The 16,804-nt window shown below is 57.2% G+C and overlaps 2 protein-coding genes and 1 long non-coding RNA gene across 8 annotated transcripts in view; 2 read left to right on the top strand and 1 right to left on the bottom strand.

The window, feature by feature from the left end:
- Nucleotides 1-3,324: 3,324 nt before the first annotated feature.
- Nucleotides 3,325-15,160, top strand: OPN4 (opsin 4). Its single transcript, XM_082408021.1, is given in 12 exon segments — nt 3,325-4,249; nt 5,472-5,617; nt 6,699-6,832; nt 7,152-7,355; nt 8,018-8,189; nt 8,632-8,796; nt 9,738-9,845; nt 10,705-10,885; nt 12,040-12,213; nt 12,215-12,255; nt 14,062-14,117; nt 14,120-15,160. Coding segments are annotated over 12 exon segments (1,989 nt in total). The 5' UTR covers nt 3,325-4,105; the 3' UTR covers nt 14,584-15,160.
- Nucleotides 8,617-13,329, bottom strand: LOC309636025. The gene is made up of 3 exons (XR_014249191.1): nt 12,327-13,329; nt 9,154-9,648; nt 8,617-8,692 (listed from the first exon to the last, which is right to left on the bottom strand). It is a non-coding gene; the product is annotated as an uncharacterized lncRNA (long non-coding RNA).
- A 1,483-nt stretch (nt 15,161-16,643) lies between the features above and the next one.
- LDB3 (LIM domain binding 3) overlaps nt 16,644-16,804 on the top strand; it is a 59,791-nt gene continuing 59,630 nt past the window's right edge. For all 6 annotated transcript variants that reach the window (XM_082406749.1, XM_082406751.1, XM_082406750.1 and 3 more), the window contains exon 1: nt 16,644-16,796. The gene's annotated coding sequence lies outside the window, so the exon portion shown is untranslated. The remainder of the gene's footprint in view (nt 16,797-16,804) is intronic.

Here is a 16,804-nt window from a genome sequence, read left to right on the forward strand (position 1 = left end):
AAAGCTGACATGCCTACAGTCACATCAAAAGACAAAGCCAATTCCACTGCAACGTTTTCGTTCAGAAATCTTCCAGTGCCACTCATGCCATGTTCAGATAAACGAGGGCTTGTGGGGGGGTCACTGGGAACAGACCCAGACCCACATTATATTCCAGAATCGCTCTTCACTAAGAACATCTTTGTGTTTCGTGTAGATTTCCATTCTGCCCTATGTATCTTCTATACCTGTGCTCTCTGAGCAGTCAGAAATTGCTCTAGGATGTCATAAATCAAAGTGGGTACATTCCTCCCTTCCTCTCTCCCTCAGACAAATGCTCCACTTCATGGGAAACCGCTAGGGAACATGGCTAAGATCAGCTATATTATTTTAAAGAAGAAAATTGTTTCTCCTGCTGTTCCAGCATATCACCAAAAGGTCAGAAAAAGTATATATATAGTAATTCCTAAGGTAGATCGAGCCTCTCTGTGTGCCCCAATTAGAGTGCTCTGTGTGCCAACTAGGAAATGTCAAAGGCACTAAGGAATGAATTTCATGTTATTTTAAAAATTGAGATACAATTGGCATATAACATTATATTATTCTCAAGTACACGACATAGTATTTGTATATATATTTCAGAATGATCACCACAATAAATCTAGTTAACATCCATCGCCACACGTAGTTACAGAAACTTTTTTCTTGTGATGAGAACTTTTAAGATCTAGTTTCTTAGCGACTTCCAAATATACAATACGGTATTATCAACTATGCTGAACACTACATCTTAGGAATTAGTTATTTTATAACTGGAAGTTTGTATTTTTCAACTGCCTTCACCATGTCGCTCACTCTAAATTTCATTTTTTAAGTCCGGTAGCAAATTCTTGCTTTTGATGGGCTGCTGGGTGTGCCCAAGGTATGTGAAATACAAGACCACCCACTTCATGGGTTTTTTTTACACCAACATGCCCCTCTAGGGTATGTAATCAGTTCTCTACTTAAAAGTTTATTCTTTTGGCCTTACTCATGTTTTCCTTGACTTTTTGTTTTCTAAGTCCTCTCTCACACCTATTAACTGGCCCTGACCCCCTCAACAGAAGCCTCCAGCTAAGTGGGGCGGGGGGGGGCAAAGAGGCCACTTTCTGAGGGGTGACTATTACATAGCAAGCTCGCCCGGGACAGCCTCTGTGATGGATGCCAGCCCAGGGCATGGCACACTCCTGTAGTTGTTTGATGAATGCATGGCACTTGGATGGGTATGAAGTTGAAGACCACCAGGCTGGACTCGCTGAAACGACACACGTGGACCAGTAGGAATGGCATAGGGGACAGCTCTAAGTGCCTGGGTCAGGACCCTAGGCCAGGAGTGTGAGCACCAAGTGGTGTCAAGCCCAGGAGCCAGCCACAGAATACAGTGCCACAGTGCTACGTGGACTCTGCCCCATGACTCTCCCCCGGCCTGCCCCCCTTTCGCTAGCATAGGCTGCGTAGGAGAGAACTCAGTGGGAGCACCCCAGAAGGGGAGTAAGGGTGGAAAGAGCAACAGAGAGAGAGGCTGGCCACAGAGACATTAACAGGACCACTGAGTCAATTGGCTGGCTCCCGATGGGCACGTGTGCACTTGGTTGGGGAGGGAGGGAATGGATGGCACTTCTAAGCCCAGGGCAGGTAAAAGGGCAGAGCTACACCTGCTGCTGTGCAATGTAAGGCAGCAGAAAAGCAAGGATTTTCTCAGTTTCTGCTTTTATGGTCCCTCCCTCAGGCCACAGGAAGAAGGAAGGGCCCTATCCTGAGAGGGTTTGCCTAGAACCCAGCAGGATCCAGGTGAGGGAGGGTCCAGGTGAGCTGCTGGCCAGGTGCCTACAGGAACACATTCACTGAGACATTTAATATTCCCCTGGCAACAGCTCCAGGGAGTTTCCCAGGAGTCTCTGGGTAACCAGATAGCCCTGGCCAGCCCCAGGTTGAGGAAATTGATCCCCAGGAGTGGACAGGATGGGAATGGCATTACTGTGCTGCCTGCTAGGACATGCTGGAGGGCAGGAAGATCTGCCTCCCTCCCCAGATGCTGGGTGCTACCACCAGACAACTGAAATGCAGGGCCCAGGGGCTTTTCTTACAAGGACTTTCACGACTTCTCCACAAAGGACAGGAATTCTGGGGCTCAGGAGACCTGTATGTATGTAAAGTCGGCACTGGGGGCCTGTGGACAGTGTCATGATGCTGGTTGATAACAGTCCCTCAACAAGTGTGGTTACATGTCTGCTGAGGGCCCACTGATCTAACATCAAACGTCATACCCCTGCCTCCCTAGCCCCCCCACTGTGCAGATGCCCAGGCCTTCTACGTCGCCCCAGGGCAGCTTTCAGGCCTCCCCCTTCCTATGCCCCTGGTACTCCCCTGTGGGTGAGGGACCTGGAAAGCTTTTCCCACCTCCAGCCACGCCAGCAAAGCGTGAAGAGCAGACAGTGAGTCAGTGCAGAGCTGTGGGCGAGGGCTCCGGGTACCACGAGGCACACTCGACATCTTCGGATCTCCCTGGCATGGCGAGTGGGATGGTGGGGGGAATGGGTGTGATCGCCTATAAACTCCTAGGCCAGGCTGAGCAGAAGGGTGGCTCGGGCTGGTCCCGGGGAGCTATGGAGACTGGCCAGGCAGAGAGCTGGCACCACTGCCCACCCAGGGCATAGGACATTTCTCCATGAACAGCCCCTGGGGTGGGGTGAGAAAATTAAAGAACAGGAACATCCACAGGTGAAGTGGGAGGGCTGACCTCTTGGCCAGTAGTGGGAGTGGAGGGGACCCACACTGTCTACTGTCAACAGTGGCAGGCGGGGGTGGTGTGGAGGAATGAGGCATGTGGGCTCCGTAACCCTGCCCTGCTCTGCTCTCTGTCAGAGGGAACCACATCTCTCAAGCCCCCCTACCTCTGGCTTCCAGGTAGGTTTGGCCATTGCAAGGCACCTGAGAAGGACAGGAGATCAGAAGGAGAGTGGTGGGCGTTCATGACCCGCTTTCTGCTCACTGTGGCACTTCTGCCAGCGGTCGCATCCCCACTCAGGCTCCCGCTCCCACCTGTGAGCACCCTCTCTCTGCGACACCCTGCTGTGCAGCCCCAGCCCCTGGAATCCCACCTTCCTCCTGCTGTCCTCCCCCAAGAGGTAGGCGTGGCCTGGGGGTCCTCTCCACCTCTCTGATACTCACTCAACTCAGGCCAGGCCTGCAGGCCTGAGTGAGCTCCCAGGTCTCTACCAGCTTTGTGGGTTTGTTTTTTTTTTTCTTTTTTTTCAATCTTTCTATTTCATTAAAAAGTTTATGATCAAAAAAAAAAAAAGTTTATGATCAAAGACTAACAAACAAAAGATGCCTCGTGATCTGATCTCCCCCCTGATTGTGCTATATCCTAGTGTATCCTCTTAGCTTCTGCATCTGTGACATGGGGGGACCAGCCTTGGTTCTGGATGGGATGGTTGTGAAGGTGTGATGGGTTATGTGGGCAGACACGAGGGGAGGGCGCCCCGTGGAAAGGCTGAGTCTGGGCTCCACAGAGCCCTGGAAGGGGGTGGGTCTTGGGGGCGGCAGAAGCTGTTCTTGATGAGCTCAGGGAAGAAAGAGAGCCTGGCCAGAGGGTAGGACAAAGTGCAAGGGCCGGAGACTGGCAATCTCTTCGGAAATATACACATACACACACATTCACATGGACACACACTCTCATACTCACACACACACACACACACACACACACACACACTCACTCGCCCACACATTCACATATGCGTGCCGCCATCATCAGGGACCTGTGTCTGAGGGAGCCGAGGCGCCAAGTGATTGGGCATGTACACTCCCAGCTCCGCTACTTAAAGGTGGGGACAGACCCTGTGACCGTGAGTCGCCATAACTGTGACACTCTCTCCTTTGTGCTTCACTGGACACAGAGCAGCCACCAGCCCCAAGAACAGCTCCAGCCTGGGTCTACGCCGGACACAGGAGCGGGCAGCCGGTGGACCACGAAGGGGTGCTGAGGATGGAGGAACGTTGGGAGGCTGGGCACAGCTAATATCCTGAGCTCCCCGTGCCCTTGACTTCTCCGTGGGCTTGAGAAGGGCCACCCCACATCAGGATGAACTCTCCTTCGGGGACAGAAGCCCCACCGGACCCGGCCCAGGAATCCAACGGCATAGCCACCCCAGCCTCCCGCAGCAGGTGGGACAGCTCCTGGAGCAGCACCTCCAGCCTGGACCACCCTCCGCCCGTCAGCCCCACGGTAAGCCTGGGGCAAGCGTGTGCACGCAGAGCCTCCCTCCCCCTCCCTGGTGCTCTTCCTGGGGACACGCAGGGGCTTTGACAAGGTTCCACAGCTCTGCTGTGGGACCTTGGGCACGTTACTGAACTTCTCTGAGCCCGTCCTACGCGAAGAGACCAATAGAGGGGAGTGTGGCAAGTTTTCCTTCCTCGTGGAGAGCATCCAAGGAACAGAAAGGCCAGCCCTGTGGGACAAAGGGCTGGAATGGCCCGTCCATTTCTTTCTGAGGGTAGTAGGATGCCCCCCAGAGCCTTCCAGAGAGGAAAGCCTGCCCTGGGCCCCTGGGTTTGTCCCAGCCCAGAGTGAGGTATTTGGTGCCTTCTGCTGCTTCCATCATCCTAGCCAGGGCCCAGGGCCATACCCCAGCAACCCCACCATTAACTGGGGAGGGATGAGGGTACCCTCAAGACTATGGGATGCTGGCCTAGGTTCTGGACAGGATGGGAAGGCTCCAGTAGCTACAGGAGCCAGGGCAGGACAGAAATTAAACCACTCCCTTCCCTGGCAAGGAGCTGGGTGGGAGGAGTCTTTAAAGCCTTTTGTACTGGCCTCATAGGATCATGACCTCCCTACAGTGACCTAGGGGGCCTGACTTTTCTTTTTAAAAGATAATTCTTTTTCTCACTCTCACACCAGGTGTCAAAGTCAGCCCTACCCAGTTATATAGTGGGAGAATACAACCTCCTTCTTTGAGGCTGGGAAGGGTGTGGGACTCCTGAGGAGAGGGGCTCCACCCCACTCCACCTCCCCAGAGTGAAAAGGGACTGGAATACCATTGCTGACTGTCTCGGGCACTTGGGATGGGGCCCACACAGAGGGGAGGAGCGCACCCAGGAGATGGCTCTGCCTTCTCCCCAAGGAAAGATGAAGTCACTCCAGCCATGTCCCTGCTTGCCAAACATGTGTCTGTCTGTCCTACCAGCCTCCAAAGGTGATCTGAGCACACTTCTAGAAGACTTTTGCATCTGGGCCATGGTATAGGAACTTGGGTTCAACTTTAGGAGACCTGTGTTTCCATTCCAGCTCAGCCATTTGCTAGCTGTGTGGGCGAATGGCTTTGCCACTCTGAGCCTGCCCCCCTGCGGCAGTTTTTTACCTGCCCCATTGGGAACCCTAACTCTTCTCAGGACTATTTGAAGGTGATGGAGTCATGTGATGACCTTGTTTCTCTGTCTCTTCACAGGCAGCCAGGGCTCAGGCTGCTGCCTGGGTCCCCTTTCCCACGGTCGATGTTCCAGACTATGCCCACTACACCCTGGGCACGGTGATCCTGCTGGTGGGGCTCACAGGGATGCTGGGAAATCTGACGGTCATCTATACCTTCTGCAGGTGCCTGGTTGGCAGGATGGGGGCCTGGGCACTGAGGGCAGCCAGCCATGCAGAGACGGGGCAGAACACAGGGTGGAAATTCTGGTGCCAGCTCTGCCAGGGCACTGTTGAGCCTGGGTGGGGAGGCCAGGGCCAATGGTCTCAGGCTCAGGCCTCTATCTTCAAACCCAGGAAAGGGGCCCAAATGTAATCCAGGGCAGCTTGAATGGCACATTTAAGTGGGCCCCAGGCACACCGTCCGTGTAGGGTATGTGTCCCTATGACACACATGTCTCTGCCTATTCTGCCCTGCTCTCGGCTCACCTCCACCATCACCTGTCCCAGTGGGCATCCTCTCTCTGCCTCAAAGAGCAGCCCTGGTACCAGGGTCCTGAGTCCTCAAGCCCTTCAGCAACCAGCCCTGGCCACCACCCTTGGCTCCCTTCCCTACCTGCCCCACTCGCCGCCTGAATGGCTGAGACAGGCATGTGGAGAAGTGAACTCTTGGCTCTACCACCTATTAGCTGAAATGACTTGAGCAGGTTACTTATCTTCTTTGAGTCCACTTTTCTTGTCTGCAAAATGAAATTGTGATTTACTTCATGGAGTCAATGTGATGATTAAGTAAGTTTTTATATGTGCGGTGCCCAGCAAATGAGTGAATCCTGGCTGTGCCACTTACTGAGTCTTGTGACCGCAAGCCACTTCACGGGTGGGAGCCTCAGTGTTCTTATCTGCAAAATGAAATGGGGTGAGGGGGTAGATGTGAAGATGGATGATTATGGGACGTGAGGTTTGTGAAAGTACCTGGCCTGTGGGCACCATCGTCAACTCCTCTCCCCTTTGCCAGCCCCGAAGGTGAGGACTGCAGGAACACTGGGAGAAGGGGGACAGGAGAGGCATGAGTTGCTGCCTTGAGGGGTCTCACCTCTTAGCCCGCAATGCCAGGCTCCAGAGCTGTTTGGCTGGTACTTGCTGGGCAGCGGGATGGGCCTGTGGGCCAGCAGCTCATGCCTGTGTGCAAGCATACATGTGTGTGCACATGTGTGTGAGGGAAGCTCCTCAGCAGAAGCGCCTCCTGACAGTTTCTGACCCCTCACAGGAGCAGAGGTCTCAGGACACCTGCCAACATGTTCATTATCAACCTCGCAGTCAGCGACTTCCTCATGTCCTTCACCCAGGCCCCCGTCTTCTTCGCCAGCAGCGTCTATAAGCAGTGGCTCTTTGGAGAGGCAGGTAGACACTTGGGACTCCCTTTTGCTGGAGGGAGGAGGAGGGTTGGGACAGGGGACGCCCACCGTGGAGGGTGGCCCAGATGAGAAGGCGGTGTGCTCTTCCTGGGCAGAGTGGGCGGCCACCCTCAGTCTCATGAGTTAGCAAGAGGTTTCCGTGAGCCTCTGTCAGATGCATGTAGGCGGGGTGGAGAGGAACTAGGCCTGCTTTCCTTGAGAGGCGAGCGTAGGAGCTGAGTACACGCAATCCGCAGACCCTCCTTCCCCTGGGGTATCTGATGGGCTCCCTGCCAAGGACTGAGGTCAGGGAGCTGTGCCCGCAGGCTGTGAATTCTATGCCTTCTGTGGGGCTCTCTTTGGCATCACCTCCATGATTACCCTGACGGCCATCGCCCTGGACCGCTACCTGGTGATCACACGCCCACTGGCCACCGTCGGGATGGTGTCCAAGAGGCGGGCGGCGCTTATCCTGCTGGGCGTCTGGCTCTATGCCCTGGCTTGGAGTCTGCCGCCCTTCTTTGGCTGGAGTAAGTGGGCTCAGGGAATCAGGGGAAGGGAAGATAGGCTGGGAGGGGTACGTTCAAGGGGCAGGTAGGTGGACTTGGGTTGACCAGCTGGCAGGAGAGGCCAAGGGACTGCTTAAGTCTCAGAGCAAATGGACATTCAGGGGGCATGACATGACTAGCAGCAGGGGGATCTGAGGCTGTACCATCAACAATCAGAGGATAACCTGGGCTCCCATCCCCAAATACAGAGGGGAAGAACACGTGGTTCCCGGCTGGCGGGAAGTGACAGGTACATCTGATGCTGAGTTTGCAATGAGTCAGACAGGCAGGAGTTGGGGTGTGAGGCCTCAGCAGGTAGGAGGGTTAGCAGCAAGGCACCCACCCTTCTGAGGTAGGACCAGGAAGCTGGCTGAAGTCTTGGGGGAGTAAGACCCTGGGGCTATGGTGAGGTCTCTCTTCCAAACTGGCAAGATTGGGCAGCAGTGGACTTTGCCAGCTGTCTCCTGCTAGAACCATCATGGAAAGCTCCCCTCCACGTGCCCCGGCTTCCTCACTCCACTAGGGCGGGGCTGAGGCCGGGGCCAGTGTTTGAGAAGCTCAGACCCCACATCCAAAGCCCCTGCTGGATGAGGAGCCTGAGTCAGCGCTGCCCTGAAGGCTGAGCACCTGCCCCTGGTTCCCAGGTGCCTATGTGCCCGAGGGGCTGCTGACCTCTTGCTCCTGGGACTACGTGAGCTTCATGCCATCGGTCCGCGCCTACACCATGCTGCTCTTCTGCTTTGTGTTCTTCCTCCCCCTGCTTGTCATCATCTACTGCTACATCTTCATCTTCAAGGCCATCCGGGAGACGGGCCAGTAAGAGCTGGGCATGAAGGAGGGGCTCCATGGGAGGGGGGCTGTGCCCCTTGGCCAGGGATGCCCGTGACTCACATCTGTACCCACACCCCAGGGCACTCCCAGCCCCAGATGGGCAGAGACCAGCTCAGTACCTATGCTTATGGGATGGGGTGCCAAAAGGCCAGTACAACCTGGGTGCTTAGAAAAGTCTCAGGAGACACGGTCTTCTGAAGCGGGGGCCTTCAGCCTTGGTCAGGGGGTGTGGGGGAAAGAGGAGACACGACAGGTAGAAGCGCAGGGAGGCAGCTTAGGCCGGATATATTGGGGAACTTTCTGGGAGTCAGGGCTGCCTGCACTGGAAGGGATGGCCGGGTCCAAGAAGGCTCCCTGACAGTAGCCATGACCCTGGCACTCACTGCAACCCGAGTGGGGTCAGACCCAGACTCTGCATGCTTCCTAGAGCTCTCCAGACTTTCGGGGCCAGCGAGGGTGGTGGTGAGTGCCCCTGGCAACGGCAGCGTCTGCAGAACGAGTGGAAAATGGCCAAGATCGAGCTGTTGGTCATCCTTCTCTTCGTGCTCTCCTGGGCCCCCTACTCCACTGTGGCCCTGATGGGCTTTGCTGGGTGAGCAGTGGCTAAGGGGCTGGGGCAGGGGCTGGAAGAGTGGGAGAAGGGTAAGGGGACCCTGGGGCAGCGTCTCCCCCCCCAGCCCAAGCCCAAGCCAGCCGTCCTCACACCCTAGGTCCAGCCTCACAGACTTATTCTCCCCCTGCTATGAGGTGCCCCACGGGAGCCAGGCCTGTCTCATTCCTGGAGGCACTAAGAGACATGCTGGGGGAGTTCTGGGCCACACTGGGTTTGGCTTGAGGGCCTGCAAGGGCTGCCAGGTCCTGCCAGATCCCTTGGGAATATGCAACTTTCCCTGAGGTTCTGGTTTCCTCTTCACCCAGACTGTGGGCACACAGCCAAGGTGCTACTCACCTCCTGCCCTCTAGTCCTTTGTGGCTAGAGTCTGCGGACTTTGCTATCTGCAGCAGCATGGAGGCAGGCCAGACTTCAGGAGCACTTTGAGACAGTGAGAACTATGAGTCCTTGCAGGTGCTTGGGTATGAGACCTTCTCCTTGTGCAGGAACAGCCTGGTCCCCTCTGGGGCCCTCCTGTGCAGTTACTCTCAAGGCACCAGGGGAGAAGCAGGCATCAGGGTTTGGCGGGGCATGGGGAGAGCTGGGCAGAGGGCCAGAGTCATTGGGGGTGGGGAGGGTTTACTGCCAGCAGCACAGGCTCCAAGGGACAGTGGGACCTGGTGAAACCCCCAACCTGGCACATCTTCTCAGCACCCCTCCCTCAACTGCTCCCTGGGTTCCCACTCACCTCAGATCAGGATTCTCCCTGGCATTGCAGTCCCTCCCCCGGGGATGACTTGGTCGTGCTGGTTTGGACCAGGCTGGGCTGTGCCCTGGCAGGGCTTGGTTGGCCTATGAAGAAGGTTCCTGAGAGGGCTGGCGTGTTGTGGAGTCCCCAGGGAGGGCCAGCTGGCAGAGGGACCACAGCTTCTCTGTCCTAGGTACGCACATGTCCTGACGCCCTACATGAACTCGGTGCCAGCTGTCATCGCCAAGGCCTCTGCCATCTACAACCCCATCATTTATGCCATCACCCACCCCAAGTACAGGTGTGGCCCTCTGCCAGAACCCAGCCCCAGATCCCCAGTCCCACCCTCATGGGCATAGAGGGCCTGGGCCTATAAAAGGGGGCAGAGGCCAGCCATCTTTCCTGTCCCTTGTGTACATGCATTGGGTGGGGAACTCTAGCAGCTGAGAGCAGCCAGTGACACTGGATGGGATCTGGAGCTGGTGTGACCCTCTCTGCTGTCACAGCTTCCTAGGAGGCTCAGCTTGGAGGGACATCAGAGTTCCCTGGGCAGTGTCCAATACTAACTGGGATTTTCAGAGCTGAGGCCAAAAGGCAGCCAGGATGGCTGATCAGCAGTGCTGCTCGCTACAAAGAGAGGCCCCCAGACAGTGACAGCCTGTAGAGATCACAGCAGGGAGAGCGCCACTCCACTTCAGGGGCCCTGCCAGAGGCCTGGGGCTTGTTCTGGCCCAGAGTGCTCTCTGCTGATAAAATCCCAGCACAGCTGGCCTCTTCCACGAGGGGGCCTTCAGTGCTTCCTTTTGCCTGGTGGTGTCAGTAACTCAGCACCCTGCTGAGGCCAGCTGTAGGCCTTAGCCCATCCAGCTCAGAAGCGGCTCAGGAGTGTTCTTGGTCCCCATTTGCAGAAATGTGGCTTAGGTCAGCCACTCAAGAACTGAAAGCAAGCATCTGGCTGAACCTGCCACCCTAAGGCTCTCCCTCCATGCCCATGGACCCAGTGTCTGTCTGCCCATCCTCATAACCCCAATGTCTGTACGTCCCCAATTCCCCAGTGGCTCTTTGTCCACTCCCATTAGCCCAGTATCAGTCTGTCCATCCACCCCCATCTCCTCAAGTCTGTCTGTCCATCCCCCTAACCTGATGTGCTGTCCTTGCAGAATGGCCATCGCCCAGCACCTGCCCTGCCTCGGGGTGCTGCTGGGCGTGTCAGCCCAGCGCAATGGCCTGTACACCAGCTACCGCTCCACCCACCGCTCCACACTGAGCAGCCAGGCCTCGGACCTCAGCTGGATCTCTGGACGGAGGCGCCAGGTGTCCCTGGGCTCTGAGAGCGAGGTGGTAAGGAGGCTGGGCCCTCAATGACTGGCACCTCACCATCCTTTCCTCTGGGCGGGGCTGCCTCTGAGACTCAGGGACCCTCAGGAACCTGGGATGCTGGCAGGAAGAGCCCCTCACCAACCCCCCCAATTCCCACACACCATCCTCCCTGCCAGACAGGGGCACTGGGGTCAGAGAGGCAACATGTTGGCCCAAGGTCACCCAGTAGCAGGGCCAGGACTAAACATGGGTCTTCCAACTCCAGGCCGCCTCTTTTCCATGCCAGCACTATCCCAGGGCCTTAGAGCCTCAGATTGAAAAGACTAGCATTTCTGACCCTAAATGGGCCTTTAGAGAGACAGGCAGGAGCTAGCTCAGGACCCTTCATCCTTAGCATTAAGCGCCCTCCTCCTGGAGCTCACAGGATACAGTGGAAGGGGCACTGGCTCTGGAGTTGGGGGACCTGTGTTCAAGCCTGAGTTTAAGTCCTTACTGTGTGAGTTTGTGCAGGTCACTCACCCTCTCTGAGCCTCTGTGTCCTCCTCTGAAAGGGAAAATCATCATGTCTACATCTAAGACTAGATAGGGTGCCCGTGGATGCTGACCCCACCGTTGTGGTCAGCCATGGGAGCTACCAGTCTGCCAGCCCCTACTTGGGGCCTGGAGCGCTGATGCCCCCTGATGCCACCAGGAGAGTTCCCTGTGACCTGAGCCCCTGTCCCCAGCTCCTCCATCATTGTGCCTACAGGGCCCACTCTGGGCCTCACCACGTGCTTCCACTTACCTCCTCTCACTACCCCCATCCCTGAGGGTCTCAGTTGAGGGGCTGAGGGAGGAGCTGTCAGAGGACCCATCCCTGAACTAATGTAGTAAACATCAAGGAGTGAATCTTATCCATTAAGAGGGCCTAGATCCTCATGAAGACATACCCATCCTACATGCTTAAGAAAGCACACAAGCACACACACACACACACACACAGACACACACACATCCCAGCACATGCACGCACAGTTTGCAAGGGTTTGGTGACCAGCAACCCTGCAGACAGTGTTGTGGGCTTCACCTCAGTGAATAAGTGTAGAGAGGATGGAGAAAGGCCTGGTCAGGGAGGGGGCAGAAGCAGGGATGCAGAATGTCCCCCTCACCTCACAGGGACTCTCCCACTCCCCCAGGGCTGGACAGACACGGAGGCAACAGCTGCTTGGGGGACTGCCCAGCAAGTGAGTGGATGGTCCCCCTGCGGTCAGGGCCCGGAGGATGTGGAAGCCAAGGCCCCTCCCAAGTCCCAGGGACAGGAAGCAGAGGCTCCCGGAAAGGTAACTGGGCCCGGCACCTGCCAATCTATAAAAGGGAGGGGATAAGGAGCAAGCAGCCCAGAGAGCGGCCAGGAAAGGGGAGCAGGCCCAATGCCCTCTGGGAATCACCCCCTCCCTGCACCTCCCAGCTTTCCCTTGCCCACCTGGGGGTCCTGGGTGTCTCCGTGACTCCAAGGTGTTCTGAGCAGGCGTGAGTGTGACTGTGCCTGAGAGCGTCTGTGTGTGTTTGTGTGACCTTGACTGTGCATGTACATAGCAGGTGGTGGTGGCTCTACCGTACTATGATGAATGTACGTCATGTATGTAAATGTGTGTGACCGTGTGCCTGGCACACACATTCTGTCCCTGTGGCACCGTGGGGCATGGGATTGAGTGTGCCCTAATGTGTCTGCTCTAAGCCGTGCATGTGACCAAGTGTGGGTGGCACGTACCTCTCTGTGTTTGGAAACTGGGTGTACCTGGGGGTGTGGGGCTGCAATCGGTGTATGTGCTCACTGCGAATGCCCTGAGATTAGGGTATCGCCCTGAATACTTGTGGCTATTAAAAGAAGGCCAGCTGTCAGCCCAAGTGCCTATGGAACGGAATGTTGATGGTGATTAGAGAAGGCCATATTCTGGAACGCTGGAAACGCCGTGCGCACAGGTCCTGAGGCTGCCCTGCCCCTCAGCTGACAGCTCCCCACCCTGCCCCTCCACTCACACCCACACCACACCCCCAGCTCCCGGGCTGTCTCGGGCAGCGAGACGAAGGCCAGAGGCGCTCTCCTGCCTTCCTTCCCCCAGGCTGCTCCCCTGCCTGTCCCAGAGAAGGGGAGCCCTGGGCTGCTCCCTGCAGTTGTGGGGCCCCTGCCTCTTCCAGCGTTCCCACCTCAGGGAGCACCACTCCCCAGGTGCCCCAGCCCTGAGCCCGGGAACTGTTCATGACCACAGAGGCCAGGGCAGAGGCCGGCAGCGTCCCCCAGGCCGGCCGGGCAATGATGAAAGGCACTGTGCCTCTCCTGGAGAGAATACTGGGCTGGGGTGGGGCGCTGGGCAAAGAGGGACAGCACATCAGCAGTCACCTAACGCGTGTGATAAGCACTGCCAACGAGGTATCAGCACACAGGGTGCTGAAAGCAGAGGCAAGTCCCCGAGGGCTCCCAGGAAAGGTGGAGGTAAAGCAGGGATTGCCAGGCAGGATGGGGCCGAGGAGCAGGAATTGGGCGGTTCAGGCTGAGCAAACAGCCTGTACAAACATAGCAGGGTGTCCCAGAACAGAATGTCTCTCTGTGACCCCAGGAGCAGCCAAGGGGCTCTGGGAGCTGGCGGTGGGGATGGAGGAGGGAATGGGGAAGGAGGTGGTAGGAGCCATGGGGAGGCCCACTAGGTGCTGTCGTGAGGGGTCTCCAGTCACGAGCCTGGGGGACAGGGAGCCCTTGGAGGGCTTCGCGGAGCACTGAGGGGCTTGGTCAACTTAGCAGATTAGCTGGGCCTCCCCGCAGTGGCTGGGGAAGGACAGGTTGAGTGGAATGAGCCGGCAGAGAGAAGATGGGAGGAAGTCGGTAGGACAGGCAAGGAATGAGGCATTTAAGACCGCAGGGAGAGAGGAGACTCCAGAGCATGTGGAAGAGGACTGCAGGGAAGGGCAGAATCAGATGGTGGGGGTGAGGAGAGCTCAGTCCCGACCCCAGGAGTCCGAGAGCTTGGGGACATCCCAGAGGGACGGCCTGAAGGTGGCCTTGGACATTGCCTGGAGAAGGCCCAGCCCCCAGCCAGGACAAAACCTGGCCACACAACCACCCTCTGTCACGTGGTGCCCCTAAACACAGAGGGTCCCTGGGAGACTACTCCCAGTGGGATACTCCTTGAGCTAAACAAATGTCTGCTCTTTGCTTGCAGACCAAAGAGCTGCTCCCCAGCCTGGACCCCAGGATGTAGGGTGCCCATCGGTTTGTCTTTCTTCTGGGACATGTCCAACCCCTTCACCTCCCCCTCACACACACAGACCCAGGATTACCCTGTGGGCCTGCGGGCTTTGGAAGTGGCCCTGTCACCCAAGCTGTGCTGGATTCGTGGCCCTGTACTGCAAAACTCCTGCTCTGCAAAGTGGTCTGCACCCACTTCTCAGCTCAAGAGCCTGCGCCCCAGGCTCAGCCTGAAGAGTGGGCACCCAGGCCCTCCCGCAACCCGGAACACAGACCTTCACTCGCTGGAACCCGTTACTCACCTCTGGCTTTCCCCCCAGAGTGCTATTTCCACCATGGCCCACCCTCTTCTGCACGTGTGCATTTTCGGGCACACTCTCCTGTGTGTACATATTTGCATGCACACCAAGTACATGAGTGCACACACTGCACCTGTGGTTTGTTTCAAATCAGTGGTCTAATTCATCCCAGGGTGTTTGGCTCTGGCAGGATGTAGAAAAATAAAAAGCGGAGAAGGTCTCTGACAAGCACAGTCTCTACCTATTGGTGCCACCGTGGGAGAGAGAGCCAAGGCCTGGCCTCTGATGCCGACAGCAGCCACTCTTCCTCCTCTCCCTCTGTCCCCCACCTCGTGACTTTCACTCCTAAAACCCCATCTCAAACTGCAGGGAGCAGAGCGGAGGAGGGGCAAAGACCAGGCTTGCCCCCATCCCTACTCCCCGATGAGCTGCTGTTACTGGGAAGCAGCTCACTCCCGGCTTGTGAGTACCAGCTGCTCTCTGGCTGGCTTCGGATCTCCCAGGGGAGGCAGATGGAGGGAGGCTGGCCTTCCCCTTTAAGAGCATCCTTCTTGCTACCCCTCCCTTTCCCCGGAGGCAGCATCAGGCATCAGGCGGGTGCTTGAGTCCAGAGAAAGAGCCTGCAGCTCCAGGTACGGCCTAGCCCAGGGTTCCCCATCCCTGTGCAGGATCAGCTCCTTCCTTTCCCCACACTGGTCACGCACTGCTGCTGGGTCCTCACCAGCCTGGCAGGACAAACACCCTCCTTCCCTGGAGAGGAGATAAAGCTGGAGTCAGGGATGGATGGGATGGGGCCTGGGGGAGGGGCAGGGGATGGGATGGGGGAGGTCGGGGGGCTGGCCGTGAGCTGCTGGCTTCCTGTGCCAGACCTAGGCAGGCAGGACAGCTGGGCTGCATGACACAGGGCAGAGGAGGTGGTGAAGTGGGGGAAAGAACACAGGTCCCTCCCTGGCTTTCCCACTTGATATTTCTGTGACCTTGGGCAAGTTACCAAACGCCCCTGTGAAGTGGGGACTCCTTGTCATGCATGTTGTATGTGCTAGGCCCAGAGTTTGAGGTGGGGTGTTGGCAGCTGGGAAATTTCTCACACCCAGGCCAGCACTGAGTCCTCAGGGCCCAGCTCAGGCCAGAGCCCTCCAGGAGGGCAGAGAACAGAGGGCCCAGTTGCCTTCCCTGAGCCTCAGTTTCCTGAGCAGGGTGGGCCTTGATCTACCTCCAGACCACACAGAGCCTGAGGTCTCTTCTGAGGAAGGGCTTCTGGAGGTATCTTGGCTCAAAGACCACACTGGCAGGAGTCCCGAGGGGCCTAGGCCCCCATCCAGAACATACTGTCTCCGGGTTATGGACTGACCACAACACACACATTTTCCCCTCCCAGCCCCTTCTGGCCCCTTGTCCCAGCAGCTGAGCAAATGGCCTCTCCTCCCCTCCTCCCTGCCCCCTGCCATTCCGGTGCAAAGGGCACTGGGGCCTGGCATGCAACACTGGCAGCTGGAGCTTTCCATGCTGCTGTCAAGTTTTCAGAGCACAAATGAGACAGGAGAGCCAGGAATAACTGCTGGGCCCCAGAGGGTCTGGAGGGTGGGGGCCTGCCCCAGACCTGCTTTCAGACCCTGCGCTGAGGGTGCAGGCAGGGGCCCCCCACTGCCAGCTTTGGGTATCAGGAGGTGCCTGCCACCACCTGCAGCCCGTTATCTGGCACGAGCCCCCATAGGAATGAGCTCAGACTCCAGTATGGCTTGGGTCTACTACCTGTGTGACCTTGGGAAAGTTACTTAACCTCTCTGAGCGGGACAAGTGGCAGCCTCTCAGGATCTGAGGAGATAATGGCGTGAAGGGACCAGAGCTGAGCTTGGCCATGCCCAGAGCTGCTGCTATTATTATGATTGTTTTTATGGTTGGACAATTCTGGGCCCTGAAGTTATCCCTTATCTTGGGCCACCATGAGGATAAGAGGCAACTTCAGGGCCCTCACCGGGGAACACAGGGCAGCAAAGACCCAAGTCACAAAGCCCCTGGCCAAGGGAGCTCAGCCACGGTCTTCTGGGCAAGGGGGTGGGTACAGCCAGGCAGAGAGGGCAGCTGGGCAGTCTGGGCTCTCCAGAGGTCGGAGGGAGCAAGGAGAGGAGAGCAGGGGGGCAGAGCATTATCAGTAACCTGGCCAGGCCCCTCTCCTGCCCCCTGGGGGGTGCTGGGTGCCGGACACCCCTCCCCAGGGGCTATATTAGCCTTGTGAGTCACAGTGGACCCGCTGGGAGGCGGAGGGCGGGCGGGCACAGTGTAGGGTTACAATCCATTTATGGGCTCAGTGGAGGGCAGATATCAGTGTCGATGGCATTCGTTCCCAGCTATTCTTAGGAGCCTCTCAGGAGCTGCACACAGCCCGGCCAGGCAGAAAGGGACGGAGCAGGCAAGGCC

The sequence above is a fragment of the Balaenoptera borealis genome (genome assembly GCF_965194805.1).
Source record: "Balaenoptera borealis genome assembly, chromosome: 10".
Lineage (NCBI taxonomy): Eukaryota > Metazoa > Chordata > Mammalia > Artiodactyla > Balaenopteridae > Balaenoptera > Balaenoptera borealis.